General features: G+C 53.4%; 1 protein-coding gene across 4 annotated transcripts in view; it reads right to left on the bottom strand.

Moving 5' to 3' along the window:
* The window catches only part of BCAS4 (breast carcinoma amplified sequence 4), a 55430-nt gene extending 37255 nt beyond the window's left edge, over positions 1-18175 (bottom strand). The window contains exons 1-2 of one of the 4 annotated variants that reach the window (XM_004746204.3): positions 17656-18175; positions 2865-2936 (exon numbers count right to left, since the gene is read on the bottom strand). In XM_004746204.3, coding sequence (XP_004746261.1) covers positions 2865-2936; positions 17656-17835 — 252 coding nt within the window. In that variant the 5' untranslated portion in view covers positions 17836-18175. Of the gene's footprint in view, positions 1-2864; positions 2937-14411; positions 14541-17655 lie in introns of those variants that run through there. The other 3 variants (XM_004746202.3, XM_045082085.1, XM_045082086.1) reach the window with 3 other exon arrangements.
* Between the last annotated feature and the right edge of the window lie 417 nt (positions 18176-18592).

The following is an 18592-nucleotide window of genomic DNA, read 5'->3' on the forward strand; positions in this document are numbered from 1 at the left end:
CAAAGGCCAACGCAGGGACCCAGGGGACAGTGTCCGTGTTGTGACATCACCTGCTCCCCTGAGGTCCCCACTTATTCCTAGCTTGGATCAAAAGAGAGAAGGAGGTCCCAAGCCAAGGCTGAGAACTGGACCCCTCTCTCTGTGCCATGTGGACAGACACTCAAGGTAAATTGAGCCTCACCCATTGGGGCAGGAGGATTTCCATAATCGAAATGGCGTCAGCACTGAGCATTGTGGCAGGGGCCAAAAAAATCATCGTACCTGACATGTTCTCTTAACGCATGCACACTTGTTTACATATAAACTCATGAAATGGTCTTCCCTCCCATGGGAAACCCACTCTCTTCCCTTTCTTGAAACACAGGACCCTCTTGGTCTGGTTTCATTTTCCTGCTTTCAGTAGGGCCCAAAGTACAGAGAAACATACTCTGCCATAAAACGCACAAGCACGTGACGGATATACCTGGCAGGTGGCCATGGAGTCGGGGAGCCCCCACAGGAACCGTGGACGGTGACCAGCTGGAGAGCTCACATGCTGTCCACAGTGGGAAAGACCCTAAGCCACCCTTGCTGATGCTGGGCAGGTGGGACCAAGCACACCCCGAGGGAGCCAGATCTTTGCTCTTCCAGAAGAAGCCAGAAAACCTCATTTTTTTGCATGACATTCTATAAATGTCAGCAGCAAATTCCTTTTTCTTTTCCTTCCAGAAATATCCAACATATCTGCAGGTGGGACTGGGTCCATGGGTCATGTACGATCTCAGTCTTAAAATCTTTGCATAAATGTATCTCCAGGCTTCTGGTTAGGGATGGGCCTTGTCAGCGCTGCCCGACACCTTGGCCTCCAGGTGACACACACACACACACACACACACAGGCTCCCTCCTGCCACGCCAGGAAGCCTGGACAGTCCCTAAGGCGGGATGGCTGAGCACCTCTGCCCATCCAGGTTGACTCCTGCTCCAAGCTCTCCCCTCCGGCAGGGAGTGGGTCTCCTTTCAAGGGGCTGGATGGCTGAACTTGAGAACAAAGTGTCCCTAGGTCACCAGTTCACCCATCTTCCAGATCCACCCCCTGCCTGTGGGCCCCCATGGTCCACACTGTGCCAGCACACCATACCCATGGGTCAGTGCCTCTGCCTGGACATTCGCCCTCCCCAGCAGCTGAATTCTTTCTGTTCCTTCTTCAAGCCCCAAATTAATCACCACCTGTTCGGCAAAGCTTTCCCAATTTTCCAGGCAGAATTTAATGCCTCTGCTCTTCTTCTTCTTCTTCTTCTTCTTCTTCTTTTTTTGTTAAAAAGCAAATTAAGTCTTAGGATCATGTGCCCAGTTCCTTCTAGAACCTCTTCTCCCTCTTCAAAACCTCTGCAGTCTCCCTTTGCACCTTGAACACAACTTCAGGCTGGTTCCTCAACTCTAGGTGACAGCCCTGGTCACACGGGGGACTCCTACAGGAGGGGGGAACTGGAGACAGAGCTGAATCTCTCTTTACCCTCAGGCTCACCAAGGCACCCAGTCAGGGAAGGTGTCCAGTGGCTGGTGATGAAGGAAGGATTGTCCGGGCTGTTTAAAGTCTGTCTCAGGGCGCCTGGGTGACTCAGTGGGTTAATCATCTGCCTTTGGCTCAGGTCGTGATCTCAGGGTCCTGGGATCAAGTCCCAGGTCAGGCTCCCTGCCCAGCAGGAAGTCTGCTTCTCCCTCTCCCCCTTCCTCTCCCCCTGCCCGTGTGCTCTCTCTCTATCTCTCCCTAATAAATAAATAAAATCTAAATCAATCAGTCAATAAAGTCTTTCTCATTACCCGGCTCCCACCTGGACCCACACCCAAACTAGAAAATTGGTTCTCAAGAGAGAAGCACATACAGGTCCTCTTGGGGATGTTTCTGTCTTGTTCACTGCTGCGTCCCCAGAGGGCGGCATGAGGTAGGTCTGCTGAATGAATGGGGACGACATGGCGCCCCTCGTCTCACGATGCTTCAAGGAGAAATGGGGTGACATGGAAAAACGCTTCGCATCGTGCCCGGCACCAAGTACGTCCGAGGCTGCTGTTACTGTTACACCCTTGGGCTCTCACAAACACTTCCCCAGACACCTGCTTCACAGGGGCACAAATCTACCCCACTGGGCCCAGCCGGGCTTCCTCCACTCCGGGGACAGGCAGGGCCTCACCACAATATGGAACTCTGCCCTTTGGGCCTTTGGGCAGAAGCCTTCAACCCAGGGTGCTGAAAGTTTCTAGAAAATTCTATCATTGCTCCTCAGGGTCACACCTGGCTGGCTACCATCCTGGGGACCCAAGGATCTAGAGATTTTTACAGAATTTGGAGTGGAGACCTTGTCTTCTGGGCCTAAGGCACCATCTTCCACCTTCTTCACCAGCCAAGGGATTCGGGAAGGAACCTGATGCCCACCCCTGCCTCAGGCTACAGCCTGGGCTGGAGGCTCCTCTAGGCCCTGCAGGCCTGAAGCCATTTCCTGGCTGTCTCCATGTTTGCCTGGCGGACCGGCGCAGAGCCTAGGAAAGTTAAATATAGTCTTAGCATCCCCGCTGAACGGCTCCCCGCATCGGTGCCCGAGAGTGCCACCTGGTGGCCCACTCCAGGCTCCTCGGTGGAATAAGAGCCATGGGGGGGGGGGGGATGGGATGGGCGTTATCAAGATGGCCGCCTCAGGAAGCCTTGGTGTTGAGAGAGAGCGAGAGAGAGTGTGAGAGAGTGTGTGTGTGGCTTTCCTCTCACCGCTGGCTGCTGCCCCATTCCTTCTGGTTGCTAAATCACCACCAAAATGGTTTCCCCAGAAAACCCCAGGAAGGGCCTGGAGTCTGGCCTGGGCCTAAATCCACGCCTCTCAGGCAGGCACTCACCATGTCAGTCAGGCTGCAGAACTCTTCCAGCCTGAGGAGCATCCCTTCGATGGTCTCCTCCACCTCCTTCGCCTGAAGAGAGACAATATCCTGGAGATTAGCAAGTGGTTTCCACGGAGACAAACGCCCTTCAATTTTTTTTTTTTTTTAAAGCAAACTAAATCTTAGGATTATCTGCCCAGTTCCCTTCAGACCTCCTTTTCCTTTTCAAAATCTCTCCTAGCCTCATTTAAAATCGTGATAAGCTGGCGGCGATCTTGATGCCCGTGGACAGAGGCCTGGTTAAAGCCACCACCGGCCATCCACTCCGTGCAGATGTCACAGGGAGGAGATGAGTGAAAACTAGCAGGAAGCAGGACAGAGCTACCTGCATCACCCCATTGTTCGGATGAGGAAACTGAGCCTCAGGGGCGAGGGAAGTCTGCTAGAGGTCACACAGGTAGCAGGTGGGGAGCCCAGGATTCCCATTGGGCTTGAGTCCACAGCCTCAGAGCTCTTACACATTGTGAGAAACACCCCCTAACAAACACCACGGAACGCTCACAAAAGATGCAGAAGAGATGGAAATAGAAACCCATCCTCGTAACAACGCACGAAGGACATACGTGGTTTACCAGAAAGGCCTGGAATCATACAGACCAAACTGCTAATAATTAGGAGATGAACTTGCACTAAACGATCATTCAATCCAAAATTCAAATTGAACTGGGCATCCCCTACTTTATTTGGCAACCTGTTAATGGCTTGTCCTTGGCCCTGGGGAGTAGAATTGGGGAACAGGGTCTGACAAGGGAGCCTCAAGTGTTTTATGTTATCTGAAGGGTTCAAACCTTGAGGTACCGGGGATGGGGAATTACATCATGAGTAACATCAAAGAGTAAAGCAGGCCTCCGGGGTTTTGCAGTGATCTGAAAAGTGCTTGCCCAAATCTAGAACAGCCAGCAGCCATCAGTAAACACAGACTTGGGGCTGTGTTTTTCAAGAGAAGCCAGGAATCTTAATGTTATGGAAAATGTCCCATTTTTTTAAAAAAAAGATTTTATTTATTTATTTGACAGGCAGAGATCACAAGTAGGCAGAGAGGCAGGCAGAGAGAGAGGAAGGGAAGCAGGCTCCCTGCTGAGCAGAGAGCCTGACGCGGGGCTGGATCCCAGGACCCTGATATCATGACCTGAGCCGAAGGTAGATGCTTAATTACTGAGCCACTCAGGCGCCCCATATGTCCCAATTTTTAAATGGTAGCATAGGTTCATGTCCTGCCAAGCATGGGCCAATTTGAACATGACTGTGGAAGGGTCTTCCGGTCTACACCCCGTTCAAATCAGTTGTGCAAAAATCAGCCTGAACCTTTTTTATCCCTCCTCAAGTATGTACCGTGTTCACGACTTCTAAAATACCAGTTTTTTGGTTTTGTTTTGTTTCTGTAACGACGAGGCCTTTGGGAAGAAAGTGCGCTGAGAACGTAAGCCACCTGTTCGGCTCACCGGGCCAGACCCTTCTGCTCCAGGAAGGCGACCCCAGACACTTTTGGTCCCAGCACCCTGACACCTGAAGGCTCCCCTCATCGCCCACTCATCCTGGCAGAGAGGCTGACGCCCCACCAGGGCCCGCTGCTTGTGGCAGGAGCTGTCGCTACCACAACAAAATAAACGGCTGTGCAAAAAAAAAACAACAAAAAAAACACACAACATCTTTCCGGCTGGAGTAAAAATAGTACCAAGTTGCAATTTTAAACTCTGGCACCTTCGTCTCACAGCTGGGACTATTTCTGTGCCTGCACGGGGGAGGCTCGACAGGGAAGGGGACCACAGCGGAGGGAGAACTGAGAGGCAAAAGGAAGTTCTCTCCATCCCCCAAAAGGTAAGATCATAGGAAAAGAAGCCCTTATCGTGCTAAGGAGGCAAGAGGCCACAGACATGGGAGACAGGAAGGCTGGGCGCTTCCTCCTGCTTGCAGAGGGAGGGATGAGACGGGAGAAGGGCACAGACGGGGGGGGGGGGCAGGGAGGCTCCCTCCGGAGAGCAGGTGCAGACGCCCCAGACCCCAGACCCACTGAGGAAGGCAACACCAGCAGAGGGATGTGGGTGCCCCCGCCCCAGCTGGAGGGGCCGCCTCCTTCCCCGGCGGGGCCCGAAGATTTTTGCTCAGAGGCAGCACGTCTCACCCTACCCCGCTGTGTTCCGAGAGGAGGTCAGTCCGTCCCGGGTTCAAATCCCATCTTCTCTTGGGCCAACCGTGAGACCTGAATTCAAGGGTTTGACTTCTGCCTTTCGGTGGGATCCCCTGTGACAGCAACTGCCACACCCGTCGGGCAGGGTTGTTAGGAGGTTAACCTCACATAAAGCACACGGGAGGTGCTATTAGCTGCCCGCTTTATGTCTCTCTCTCACTAGATAATAAAAACAACAGCTAAGTGCTCTATGTGGAGTCTTTTACTTGATTCTCACAAGAACTCTGTACAGCAGGGGCTATACCTTCCCCCTGTTTATGGACTGGGAAACACAGGAGAGCTTAAGTCACTCACTCAAGGTCACACAGCTAATAATGTCTGAAGCCACATTTGACCCTGAGCACTCCGAGTGCAGAGCTGAGGTCTGTCACTACCAGAGGCTCTTTGGAGACTGGGAAAAGTGTCCCCTTTATGGCTGCCTGTCAGCTACGGTTTCTGTCCCTCACCACTCCCCCCACCTCCTGGGGCAGGGCCCCAAAGCAGGAGAGAGCCCAGAAGGCATTTGCTGACTGGCCAGCTGAGGAGGAACGGGCCGGAGACATTCCCACCCAACAGGAAGGAGCTCAGGATTAGCCAACCCGCCATGCCCACAAATCACTCATAGGACAATTTTCTCTCGAGATAATCCCCTAAGTGGCCTCAGAAACGAGAGTCTGCCGGCTGCAGTCCACATGCCTTGTCCACCAGCCCATCAGCGAAATGAATGCCCTCGCCCTTCCGTGCAACTCCCCGGGCATAAACGGTCGCACTCTGAGGGGAAGAAAGCAAATGGCTCGACTAGCGTGACATTTGGGGCTCGGCCAGTGGGGACAGCAGGGGCACTTCTAACACACGTGAATCACGGCACCTACCTTCTTACATCAATCTCCCACAGTGCCAGTCCAAGCTTCCCAGCCAGGGATGCCAGGAAACTGAAATGCGACTGGTCCCTGCCCACAAGTGACAGGCACCTAAAACCCCACAAGCAGGCCCTCCACCGTGGGCTTCTGCAGCTCAACAAGTGGAAACTCCGTTGTCCATTGCTCAGGCGATGGGGGCAGCCTCCGTGCACTTGTCCGCAGGCCGCCCCACCCGGAGGTTCGCAAATCCTCTCTGTGCCGCCTTCGGAACGTAGCCCGAAGCCCACGGCTTCCGTCCGCCCCCCTCGCCGCCCCCCGGGCACCGGGCACAGTCCTCGCTCGCTGGCCCCTGCAACCGTCTATTCCTCTGAAAGACCCCGTCACAACCACAGCCCTTGTCAGCTGGAGATCTCCCACCCCACCATCTCTGGCCATCGCAGAGGCTACGGCTGCAAAACTAGACAATGACAAACGCCACCGAGCTTTGGGAGCCACTGGAATCCCCGTGCACTGCTGGCGGGCTGGCGGGGAGGGCTGGGACCCAGTGCTGCTGATGCGGAAACCAGTCCGTCACTTCAGAAGGTGAAACACAGAGTAACCCTATGACCCAGCCACAGAGCCCAGGGAGCGGGAAACACGCTGTTTTTGTTTGTTTGTTTGTTGATAGAGAGAGATCACAAGTAGGCAGAGAGAGAAGGAAGCAGACTCCCCGCTAAGCAGAGAGCCCAATGCAGGGCTCAATCCCAGGACCCTGAGATCATGACCTAAGCTGAAGGCAGAGGCTTAACCCACTGAGCCACCCAGGCACCCCAAAAAACACTGTTCTTACAGGAAAGGTGTGCGTTATCCATGAGAGTCGAAAAGTGGAACTAACTCAGGTTCACCAAGTGATGAACAAACAAACAAAATATGCCATGTCCACACTATGGAAATACTATGTGGCAGGCACCTTGGTAGCTCATTTGGCAAAGCATCTGCCTTCAGCTCGGGTCACGATCCCAGGGTCCTGGGATCGAGCCCTGCATTGGGCTCCCTGCTCAGCGGGGAGCCTGCTTCTCCCTCTCCCTCTGCTTGTGCTCGCTCTCTCTGTCAAATAAATAAATAAAATCTTAAGAAAAAGAAGAAAAGAAATATTACGTGGCAATCAAGAGGAATGTCGACCTGCTACTTGTTGGATCATGGGTAACGCTCCACATGAGGCTGAGTGAAAGCCGCCAGACACAAAAGGCCAAGCATCACATGATTCCTTTGAGGGGCAAGGTTCAGAAGAGGCAAATGCACAGAGACAGAAAGCAGATCGCTGGTTGGAGGTTAACAGGCAGCGGGAGAACGAGGGACGGACTGCTAATGGCCATGGTCTTCCTTTCTCGGGGGATGGAAATGCACTGGAACAAGGTCATGGTGATGTTTGCACAAATAGTGAATATACTCATAACCACGGAATTGTATACTTTAAAATGGTAAATGTTTTGTTCCATGAATTATATCTTAATTAGAAAAAAAGAAAGTCCTCCCCTGTCCAAGACCTCCCTCAGCAATCACCAAATAGACGCCTTGCCAGCCCTATACCATCTGGACCCTCTATCTGTTCTCCAACCTCTGTGCCCACAGCTCACTCCCCTCCAACTACACCAACCACATCCTCACCCCAGGGCCTTTGCACCCGCTGTTCCCATTATCAACAGAGCTCACTGCACATTTCTTTCAGCCTTTGCTCAACTGTCCTCCTTCCTTGGCCTTACAGTCCCTACCATTCCCCGTCCTACACCAATTTATCTCTCTCTTCAGCCTCCATCACTGTCTAACATCTTGTGTATTTTGCCTGTTTTGTGTCATCTTCCTCCATTAGAAAGAAAGCCCCTACAGGGCAGGGTTCTTAGTGCCTCTCACTCACCTCTGCATTCCCAGGGCCTAGAGCAACATCTGACACCTAGCTGGGGCTCAGGCTTCCGGAGATGTCCCTCTGACTCCCTCCCATCTGTATACCTTTGTGCAAGCTGACTCTGCCACCCTGCCCAGGAAGAGGGGGAATCCACTCTTCCCTCCCCCTGAATCCAGCCTGGCCCATGACTTGCTCTGACCAATAAAACGGGTGCAAGAATATTTTGTGACATCATCAAGAGACCTTACAGCATCTGACTCACCCTCCTGGAAGACAACAGCCATGTTGACTAGTCCTGGCGATGCTGCCAGAGACCCCACAGGACAAGAGTGGCTGCGTGGAGGACTGAGACGCCCAGCCGGCCCCCACCGCCTGGCTTGAGTGAGGCCGTGTTGCAGGACCCAGTGGAAGGCAGCCCCCCGACTAAGCCCAGTCCACACTCTGGGGGCAGAACTGCTCAGGGGAGCCCCACAGACCTGCAAAACCATGTGCCATAATATGGTGGTTGTTTTCAGCCACGAAGACTTGGGGTAGTTTGGTACCAGGCGACTGGAAACCAATACAGTGCCCAGAGAACACCTGTTGCAGGAAAGGAGAGGAGGAGGGAGTGGGGAAGGAAAGAAAATGAGCAAGGGCAGGAGGGAGAAACCGGGCTACAGCCTGAGGACAGCGGCCCAGACCGCTTTCCAGTCCCACCCCTGTGTGTTGGGCTGTGTGGGCTTAACTACACTCTGACATCTGTGTGCCTTGGTTTCCCATTTGAAAGTTGTGGGAAAACAATCCTCAGAGTCCGTCGTGAGATGGAAGCCGAGAAGGATCAATTCTGAAGTAATTTCTTTGGGTCACTCTCGGCAAGTTGCCAAACCCATACAAAAGACAGGTGTGACTGGGAGCTACCAGAGTCTCTGCATTCGAACGCCACGGACACGAAAGCCAGCTAGGAAAGGAATACAAGGGAGTATGCTTTCTGGGCACTGCTTATTTTCAGTTTTTCACTTTTTGAAGAGACCTTCTACTTTTCTCTAGGAAACACAGCAGCACATGCAGGGTAGTGAATGGCCGCTAATACTCAGTTTCCAGGCAGAGAGACAACAGGGAGGGGTGGGGACTGGGGCTCACAGGAGAGCCCGTCCCCCTCTAAAGAGGGCAGCTGCTCCTTGACTCCAGCAGAGTGAACCAGGGGGTGAGGTGCCAAACTTGTTTTGTTCAAGGCAGACAGTGACCCAGGAATGTAGGCAAACTTTCCAGGTTTGAGAATTCAAAACCCCCCAACTTAAAACACAGTATGACAGCCAAACAAACCTGTCTGCTGGCTGAATGTGGCCTTTGAACCACGGGCCCGTGTCTTTTTTTTTTTTTTTTAAAGATTTTATTTATTTATTTGACAGAGAGAGAAGTCACAAGTAGGCAGAGAGGCAAGCGGGGGGTGGAGGGTGGGAAGCAGTCCCCCCGCTGAGCAGAGAGCCCGATGCGGGGCTCCATCACGGACCCGTGTCTTTAAAACACAAGGATATATAGGGCACCTGTGTGGCTCAGTTGGCTGAGCATCTGACTCTTGGTTTCAGCTCAGGTCATGCTCTCAGGGTTGTAGGATTGAGCCCTGCATGGCATGCGGCTTTGTGCTCAGCGGGGAGGCTGCTTCTCGCTCTCCCTCTGCCCCTCCCCCGGCTAGTGTGCGCATGCGCTGTCTCTCTCTCTCAAATAAATAAATAAATCTTAAAAAAAAATAAATCAATAAAACGTAAGCATATATGAATTGTCCAGAAGAGGCAAATCTATAGAGACAGAAAGCAGACCGAGGAGGACCGGGGAGCAGGAGCGAGGGGTACAGGGTTAATCCCCGGGGTAACGATAATGTTCTAAAATAGATTCAGGTAGATCGTTGCACAACTCTGTGAATAAACAAAAAGCCATTAAATTGTACACTTTCATTGTGTAGTGTATGTATTACATCGCAATAACGCCATTTACACACAAACACACACACACATGCACGCACGCATGTTCGAGAATCCTCCTAGGCAACCACAAGGTGCATCCAGCCAGGCCAGGAAACAGGGTAACACTTTCAGAGAAGCCAGACATCGGATTTTTTATGAGAAAACTCCCCCTTTATAGAATTTGGCAACCACTTAGCCCTTTTCAAATCGAATCACGGTGCCAGCCAGAGGACACCCACCTATAGCCACTTTGAGTTCCAGGGCGGGTTTTTCAGCTTTTTCTGATGCCACACCCGCTGCCTGCCCCTGCCCCGGGGCTTCCTCCATCCAGGCAGGGCCAGGGGTTCCCAAGGACATGACCTGGGGGGAACGGAAGCCACCTGAGGACCTTGGGGCCTGCCCTCACCCTGGGCACGCCAGCAGGACTGTCACCTCTTCTCCCGCAGCAGCTGTGGTGGTGCCTTCAGAGGACAGCGAAGTAAAGTCTTTTTAACGTCAGTGTCCACTTTTCCACCAGCCTGACAGAAGACAGAAACAGCAGCCTCCTCTCTGTGCGCAGGACGGAAAGGCCCGAGGGATGTTCGAAAGCCCCTGGGAGCCGAACCCAGGAAGGACCTGACATGCTCAGAGAAACCCACTTCCCAAAGAGGGGACATAGGAACTCCTTCCTCTCCGGCCCCAAAACGGAGCAAACAAGAGTGCCCATCCAGGCCTCAAGGGACCCTTGACTTTGAGGTTTCAGCCACTCCACTCTGCTTGCCTTCACCCTGGTTTCGAAAAGGGTTTACTTGGCAACAGCAACCAAAATTTAAAACACAGGTACCCTTGGGCCCAGGAAATCCCCTGCTAGGTATTTATCTGGCAGATATACTTGCACAAATGCAACAGTGTGTGTGCAGAGCTCCTCCTGCAACAGGCTTTGTGGGAGTAAAGAAGCTGCGTAACCTAAATGCCCATCAGCAGAGAAATGGCTGTCGGACCCGCAGTCCAGACGATGTAATTCTGCTGAGCAGCTAAAAATCGGGCAGCCCTGCGTGTGCTCATCGGGAACATCTCCAAGACAAACTGAGTGGAGGAAGCAGGATCCACCAACGGAAGGCTACAGGTGGGGATGGGGAAAGACCTGTCATGCCTGTGGGAAGGGGACACGATCAGGAACAGTGGTGACCTCCGCTTGGGCAGCAAGAGGCTGGGGACCTGGGTGGGAGGAAGCTTCCTCACCACTCCTTGGCCACTGGGACCTTGGAATTTTGTGACAAGTGCGTATACTTATTTTCTGAAACAAAACTTATTTTTTACTTTTTTTTTTAAGATTATATTTATTCATATATTTGTGTATGAGAGAGAGAGCAAGCGTGCACACAAGCTCTAGAAGCAGGAGGCAAAGGGAGAAGCAGGCTCTCCACTGAGCTGGGAGCCCCATGCAGGACTTGATCCCAGGATGCTGGGATCATGATCTGAGCTGAAGGCAGAGGCTTAACTAACTGAGCCACCCAGGTGCCCCTAAAACAAAACTTATCTTAAGAGCAAAACCAACCCCAGTTTACTTTAAAAGAACCCCCAGGGCAGCACCTGGGTGGCTCAGTCATTGAGTGTCTCCCTCTGGATCAGGTCATGATCCCGGGGTCCTGGGATTGAGCCACGTATCCATCTCTCTGCTCAGTGGAGAGCCTGCTTCCCCCGTCTTACTCCCCCTGCTTGTGTCCCCTCTCTCGCGGTGTCCCTCTGTCAAATACATACATAAAAAATCTTTAAAAGAAAATAAAAAATAAAAGAACCCCCAAGCCACATTTCCATCACACTTGCAGCAAGGAATGAGTCCAGAATCCAAGGCCACTTACGCGAACTGGTGGCTCACGGGGACGCAGGCTCAGCAACTGGGTTTTGCAAACCGAGAGCTGGAACCTGCAGCCGGCCTCGTGCGCGCAGGGCAGGGTGAGCGCCGGGTTTCTAGGTCTCCATGAGGCCGTGGTGAGTGAAAACTCGTATCTTCAGCACCAACGAAGGGCCTAAAAGGGCCGGAATCCCCACTGCCCGACACTGTCCCGAATAATTACTGTGCATCAACCCCTACACCTGCTCTGTCCCTAAGGACAGAAGTGTCTCTCACGCGTTCTCCCTCCCAGCACCCAGCAAGGGGTGTGCTCGAGACACACCTGCAGAATGAGGGAATGAACCACGGCCGTGGATGTTCCCAGCCTGCTAACCACGGGCCAGGACCCACGCCACGTGTTTCCTGCAGATTTGCTCATCCAACCCCGCTAACTGCTGTATGAGACGGCCAGGCTGGCCATCAGAATCCCCATGGGAGAGTTCACCAGCCCAGCCCTGCGCCTTGTTCACAGGGGGCCCCCACGATCAGCAACCACACTGACTTCCCAGCACGCCCATCAGAATAGAGAGCTTTCAGAGGGTCAGTTTCCACGTGGCACCCACGCCAGTGAAATCAGACTACCCAGGGCTGAGGGGGGTGTTGGGGGTGGTACACACAGCAGGCCCCAAAAAGATTTTTTTTTAAGATTTTATTTATTTATTTGACACAGAGAGAGAGATCACAGTAGGCAGAGAGGCAGACAGAGAGAGAGAGGGAGAAGCAGGCTCCCCGCTGAGCAGAAAGCCTGATGCGGGGCTTGATCCCAGGACCCTGAGATCATGACCTGAGCTGAAGGCAGAGGCCCAACCTCTGAGCCACTCAGGCACCCCCCAAAAAGATTTTTTTTGAAAATCCCCAGATGACTCCAACCTTCAGCAAAGTTTGGGTACCATGCCTTACATCAGGGCTCTTGACCTCGGCTATGCCCCGCCCCACCCCTGGAGACAGCTTCCCTTTTATCTTCTATTTATAGGTGCATGAAATAGGTGTGGGGTTTTCTGCCGTGTAAGTTGCTGTATACACCGCACACATCTCTGTGCCCCTTGCCTGCCCCGGAGCTGGGCGCTGCAGGCCACCATGAAGGGCCACCCAGAGCTGACTTCCCCTGCAGCCGTCAACTGTCCACTGTGCGGATGCATTGCTGTTAACTGGCCTGGCTGCTGGGCACTGATGTCCTTCCGATCTTTCGGAACCTCTGTTTTAAAGCTTCTCAGTTGGTCCTGACAGTCAGCCAGCCTGACCCTCTCACAAAGCAGGGACGTCCTATGAGAAGAGGTCGTTCAGACCCAGGTGTGGCTCCTAACACAGGGCAGAAAGACAGGAACTTCCTTCTGAGAGAGGCTGCCCCCTTCAAGCACCCACCTTGGCCCCTCACATCCTAAAGGTTCTGATTCAGGGAACATGGTCAGCTCAGGCCACATCCCCTCAGACGGCCACGTCTGTGGTCCCCCTGCTCCCGCGCCAGCCCCTGCAACACATTCGAGAACTGCAGCCGTGAGGCCAGGAACCTGATCATGGCTTTCCCCTGCCGATGGCCAGTGCACCCCTGCTCACGGCCAGCACCCTAGGATCGAATCCAGATCCCTCCCCATGGCCCTGTGCCCTGGTCTCGCCCCGCCCACTCTCGCCCTTGGCTGCCGAGGTCCCCCCACACCCTGTGCCTCATGTTTGCCCCTTGGGCCATGCACGTACTGCTGGAGCTTTGCCAGATGGTTCCTTCCAACCCTCCCAGCATGTCCGTCATCGTCCCTCTGCTGTCCCCTTCACGGCACTGGGCACCATTTAGTTCTGCTCGATCATGACCAGTGCGCTCATCTCCCCCTCAGCAGTGCCAGTCTAAACACGTGGTTTGGAAAAGTCATTCCACTTTCTCCCTATGTGATGACAGAAAAATCAAAAGTTCAAGGTCAAGGGTAAATGGTAACTGATGCTACGGGGAAGCTTCAGTACGGGGAAGACAATAGGGAGGAGTGGGGACTGTGGCAAACAGGGACCCAGACCTACCAGAACAACTAATGTTTTATTTTACTTCATTTTTGTAAGTAGGCTTTATGCTTCATGTGGGGCTTGAACTCCTGACCCTGAGATCAAGGGTCACCTGCTCCGGGCTGGCTGGGCTCCTGGAGCATGTGACTGTTAACCTCAGGGTTGTGAGTTCAAGCCCCGCACTGGGCATAGAGCTTCCTTCAGAACAAAACAAAACACAACAACAGAGCCTGATATTTTAAATAAACCAGAAACTTGGAGTTTTTCACGGGAGTGCTCCATTTAAGAAGCCCTATGCTGCCAGATCCAGTTACCTCAGACGGCGGGACTCAGCACTGGAGCCAGGAGTTGGCAACCCCCGCTCTAGTCCACGTGCGGTTAACAGAACCAGGTGTTTTCTCCGCCTTCAGCCTCTGCTCACTCAAGCAGAGACCCTGGGCCTCGGAAAGTGCTGGCCTGATGTCCTTCCAACCGGGCCACGAACCTCGCAAGCCTGTCCTGTGTCCCAGCACAGGAACCAAAGAAGACTCTGAAAGAGCCTGGCCAAGGATTCACCCATGCGTGGGTACCGACGCTCCGCCATTCGGGAGGGCCCTGAGCGACCTGTCCTCGTAAATCAGAGCACACCCGAGAGGCAAACATCTCTCTCTCTGCCATCTTGAAGCAGCTTCTCGAGACTGGCCCGAAACTCCCCCACAAAAGAGGAAGCTCAAACCAGAAAAAGAGAGAAAGTAAAACACACAAAAAACTGGTTGAACAGAATACCCCAAAGGCACCAAAAACAGTAAAACACTCACCTGCCCGCCAGTGTCAGCCAGCCATGCTGCAGCCTCAGCGCTTCTGCCCTCCTGGCTGACCACACCTCCCACGGCTGCCCCTCCCGCCGGCTGCTCTCCCATCCCGAAGGGCATCCTGCTTCCTTCCACCCCAGGGCCTTTGCAGGTTTTGGTCCCTCTGCCTGGGTGATTTTTCTCCTCGTAGCCTAGCCAGCTCTCATTCACACTTTAGGGTTTAATCTAAAATGCTGCCGCCTCAAGGCAGCCCTCCCTGACTGCACCCCAACAAAGTCAGGTCCCTGGGCTGCTTCTTTCTTGCACATTCCTCAGTGGGTACCACTCAGGTCTCCGCTTCCCTGGAGAGACCTTGCCCGCCCCGTCTTGCTGACTCACACAGATACCCTCTAACACACCACCACATGTTTGCTCCCAGGGCTGCTGTCCCCCATCTAGAGCTTTTTTTTTTAATTTTTAAAAAATTTTATTTATTTATTTATTTATGTTTTTAAAGATTTTATTTATTTATTTGACAGAGAGAGGTCACAAGTAGGCAGAGAGGCAGGCAGAGAGAGAGGAGGAAGCAGGCTCCCTGCTGAGCAGAGAGTCCGATGCGGGACTCCATCCCAGGACCCTGAGATCATGACCGGAGATGAAGGCAGAGGCTTTAACCCACTGAGCCACCCAGGCGCCCCCCCCCCCCCCCCATCTAGAGCTTTTGTGTGTGACATGTCTATGGTCTGATGGTGTCCTGAGAGCAGGCCCCCTGCGTGTTTCACTGCTGTCCCCAGCTCCTGGCACAGACCAGAGGTTCAAGGTGTTGAAGACAGAAGGGCCCACTTCACTAGGAACCCCAGGACACCTCTAGCACTGGAGCTGGCTGGTCTGGGACCCATTTAAAAGCCAAAAGTGGCCCCAGGAGAAGGGCCCAGCTGTCCAGGCCTGTTCCCAACCCAGATCTCCCTTTTCCAGCTCACTGACCCATCTGCAAACAGCCTCAGCACGGGGACCCGCTAATGAATTAAACTTTAAGTAGAGGTTACAAGTGACTCTGCTCCCGCAGTTTCTGCTGCTTCTGGTAAATAAACTTCAGCCAGCGCTCTAAGTGGGTTTATTGCCGCACCGAGCTGCAGGGAGCAGGGCTCTTCATTACGTCCCTCACAAACGAGGGTGAGCCAGCCCGTGTCTGAGTTAAAGAGAGCCCTGAGTGAGAAAATGAAGTTAACACACGCAGTTTGTCTTGAAGACTGTCCCTAATAGAGACAAAATGAAGCTGAGGTTTAGCCGCTGGGCACAATGACATCTCTCTGCTGAGAGCAAGGCAGAGAAGGAACGAGAAACACGCTCACGTTCCTTAAACCAGTGAAAAACTGTAGACACCCCAAAAGCGTGTCCCTGGGGGCAGAGGTCATAAATTACGGCCCCTCCAATGGGCGGTGCTGATTCTGCGAGGGCCTCTGTTTTCTCAGCCATACAAGCCACCCAAAAACCTCCTGGCCACTGGGTCGGTGGGAACAAGGCATAGCACACAGCTAGCACATAGTATGTGCCCAGGAAACAGGAGTAATTATTACTTCATTGTGGGATACTAGGAAGCCAAAGAATGTTGGCACCTGTGCTCTCCAACACAGAAGCCACCAACCTCATATAACTATTAAACACTTAGACTACGGCTAGTCCAAATGGAGATACGTTGTAAGTTCAGTAGGAAAGCCTGATTTAGGAGCGCCTGGGTGGCTCAGTTGGTTAACTCTTGATTTCGGCTCAGGTCATGATCTTGGGATCATGAGATCGAACCCCAGGACCGGCTCCAGGCTGGGAGAAGATTCTGCTTAAGATTCTCTCTCCCTGGCCCTCTGTCCTTCCCCACCCCCCACCCCCCTCTCTCCCCCTCTCTCAAAAAATAAATAAATAAATAAATAAAAAGCCTGATTTTGAAAACCTAACACATAAAAAAGTAAAAATCTCATTTAAATTGTTTTACATTGATTACATATTAAAATGATTGACATTTTGGAGGCACTGTTATTTTAAGTGTAATGGGGCTAATTTCACCTGTTTCTTTTTCCTTTTTTATGTGGCTCCCAGAACATTTCAAATTACATGAATGGCTCATATTCGTGGCTCAGATTGTATTTCTATTGGACAGCTCTTATGGATACATTCTGACATGAAAATATGTCCATGCTATTTTGTGAAATTGAGATGTGATTCACATACCATAAAACTCACCCCTTAAAAGTGTACAATTCTGTGGTTTTTAGTGTATTCACGAAGTTGCGCAACCATCACTACTAATTCCAGAACATTTTCATCACCCTGAAAAGCCCTGTCCCTTATCATTAGCAGTCACTCCCTATTTGTTCATGCGATTTTGAGTGGAAAAAAGCAACCTGCAGAACAGCATTACAGTATCAAGTGGGGTTTTATAAAAACTAACACGTAGCATTACTAATATGTATGCATACGCACATTTGAAAATGCATTTTTTAAGCATCTGGAATGAGGCACACCACACTGTTGGTGATGGTTATCTCTGGGGACTGGAGTTAGGGACCCAGAGAAAAAGGAGAGGGTGCTCACCCTTTATTTGCTATAGTTCTGTCCTGCTTTTGAGATTTAAAAAGAGAATGAGTTGAATTCAAGCCTTAAATAACTCCTGGACGACTTGGATAAATAACTTTTTCACGGCACTGTTAACAGACTGGCTTCAGCTGGAAGATGAAGGGCCTAGTTTCAGATCTACTTTTTATTCTGTGCTTTTAAAATAGAAAGTACAGATAGAGACGAGGTATTTTCCCTCTTAGCAACAGCAGGACCAAGGCCCAGGGCTTCCCCGCACAGACGCAGCCCGCCCGCCTCCTCCAGGCCCGGGGCCCCTGGCTCGCAGCGAAGTGGGCTGAGCGCCCGGCGGGGGGCAGGACCCGGGGGCGGCCTCCCCAGGGCCCCGCCTGGCAAAGGGCAGCGGCTGCCTGCGCGCCTTGCTCCACAGTCCCCGCCGATGCTGGGAGCCCTGACCGGGAAGCGACGCGAGTCTGCGACCCCGGGAGCCTTTATCCGCTGGAGGAGGGAGCGGTGCGACCTGCCGCGTATCTCTGGGCCGCGCCTCCGGCCCCTGTGCCGGCTGTGAGAGGATGCGGCGGGGACACCAAGGGTTCGGGTCCCGGCGCTCCGGAGGCCGCACCCACCCTTTCCTGCCGCGGGGTGCAAGAGCCCAGACCCTCAACCCCGAGACGCGCCTCCCCCACCGCCATCCCCTGTCCCCTACCTCGGCCCCGGGCTCGGGGGTCAGGAAGAGCGCGAGCTCGCGCGCCCCGCTGCGCACGGGCTCCGGCGGGTCGGCGTCCACCAGCAGCATCAGGAGCACGACGGGGTCCAGCTGGAGGAGGCTGCGGGGGAGCCGGTGGCCGCGTCCCGGCCTCGGAGCCCCGCCCCCGACCGGCTGCATGCCCCGTGGCCCGCCTGGAGGAGGCGGGGCAGGTGCGCACCGGGCCTCGGCCCCCACGCGCCTCCCCGAGCGCCGGGCCGAGTGGGCAGCGCCACCCAGTGGCGCGCGGTGCTCACTGCGCCCGGCCCTCGCACCACCTGGTAAAGCAAAGCTTCTCAAACTCGCCCGCCCATTGCCATCACCTGGGACCCTTAGAACTTCCAAAGTCCCGCCCACACACAGTCTCTGGGGTAGGGACCAGGGCACCAGTGTTTATTGAAGTTCGCCCGATGATTCCAACACACAGCCGAGTTTGAGAACCGCGCGTAGAGACCACCCCTTTCCCCTGGAATCCGGGCGGAGCCACGGTTCCCAGCCCCCATGGCACTTTAGACTGCCCCGGGGAGCTTTCAAAAGCCCGGAAGCCGGGCCTCACCCGGGCCGATCCAGCCGGAACCCCTGGGGGTGGGGCTTGGGCATCAGTAGTTTTTAAAGCTCCCCGGGTGTTTCCAGCATCCAGGAAAGAGAACCGCCATCCAGAGGATCCTTTCATTTAAAGACCAAAGCCCCGCCCCCAAGGCCGCCCTAACTCCAGCATCTTGTTTGCGCCGGGCGGATTGTCCTGGGTATTAGAGAAACTGGCCTTAGCGGCCTTTCCCTCCCAGGAGCAGCTTTTAAAATAAACTCCCCAGGGAATTCGTGAATTCTCTAAGCTTGGACGCCCCCCCACACACACACGTATACACATACAGCCCTGGGAGGCTTGTGTAGACCCTCT

Source organism: Mustela putorius, unplaced genomic scaffold (assembly GCF_011764305.1).
Source record: "Mustela putorius furo isolate JIRA1106 unplaced genomic scaffold, ASM1176430v1.1 tig00000592_pilon_pilon_pilon, whole genome shotgun sequence".
Classification (NCBI taxonomy): domain Eukaryota; kingdom Metazoa; phylum Chordata; class Mammalia; order Carnivora; family Mustelidae; genus Mustela; species Mustela putorius.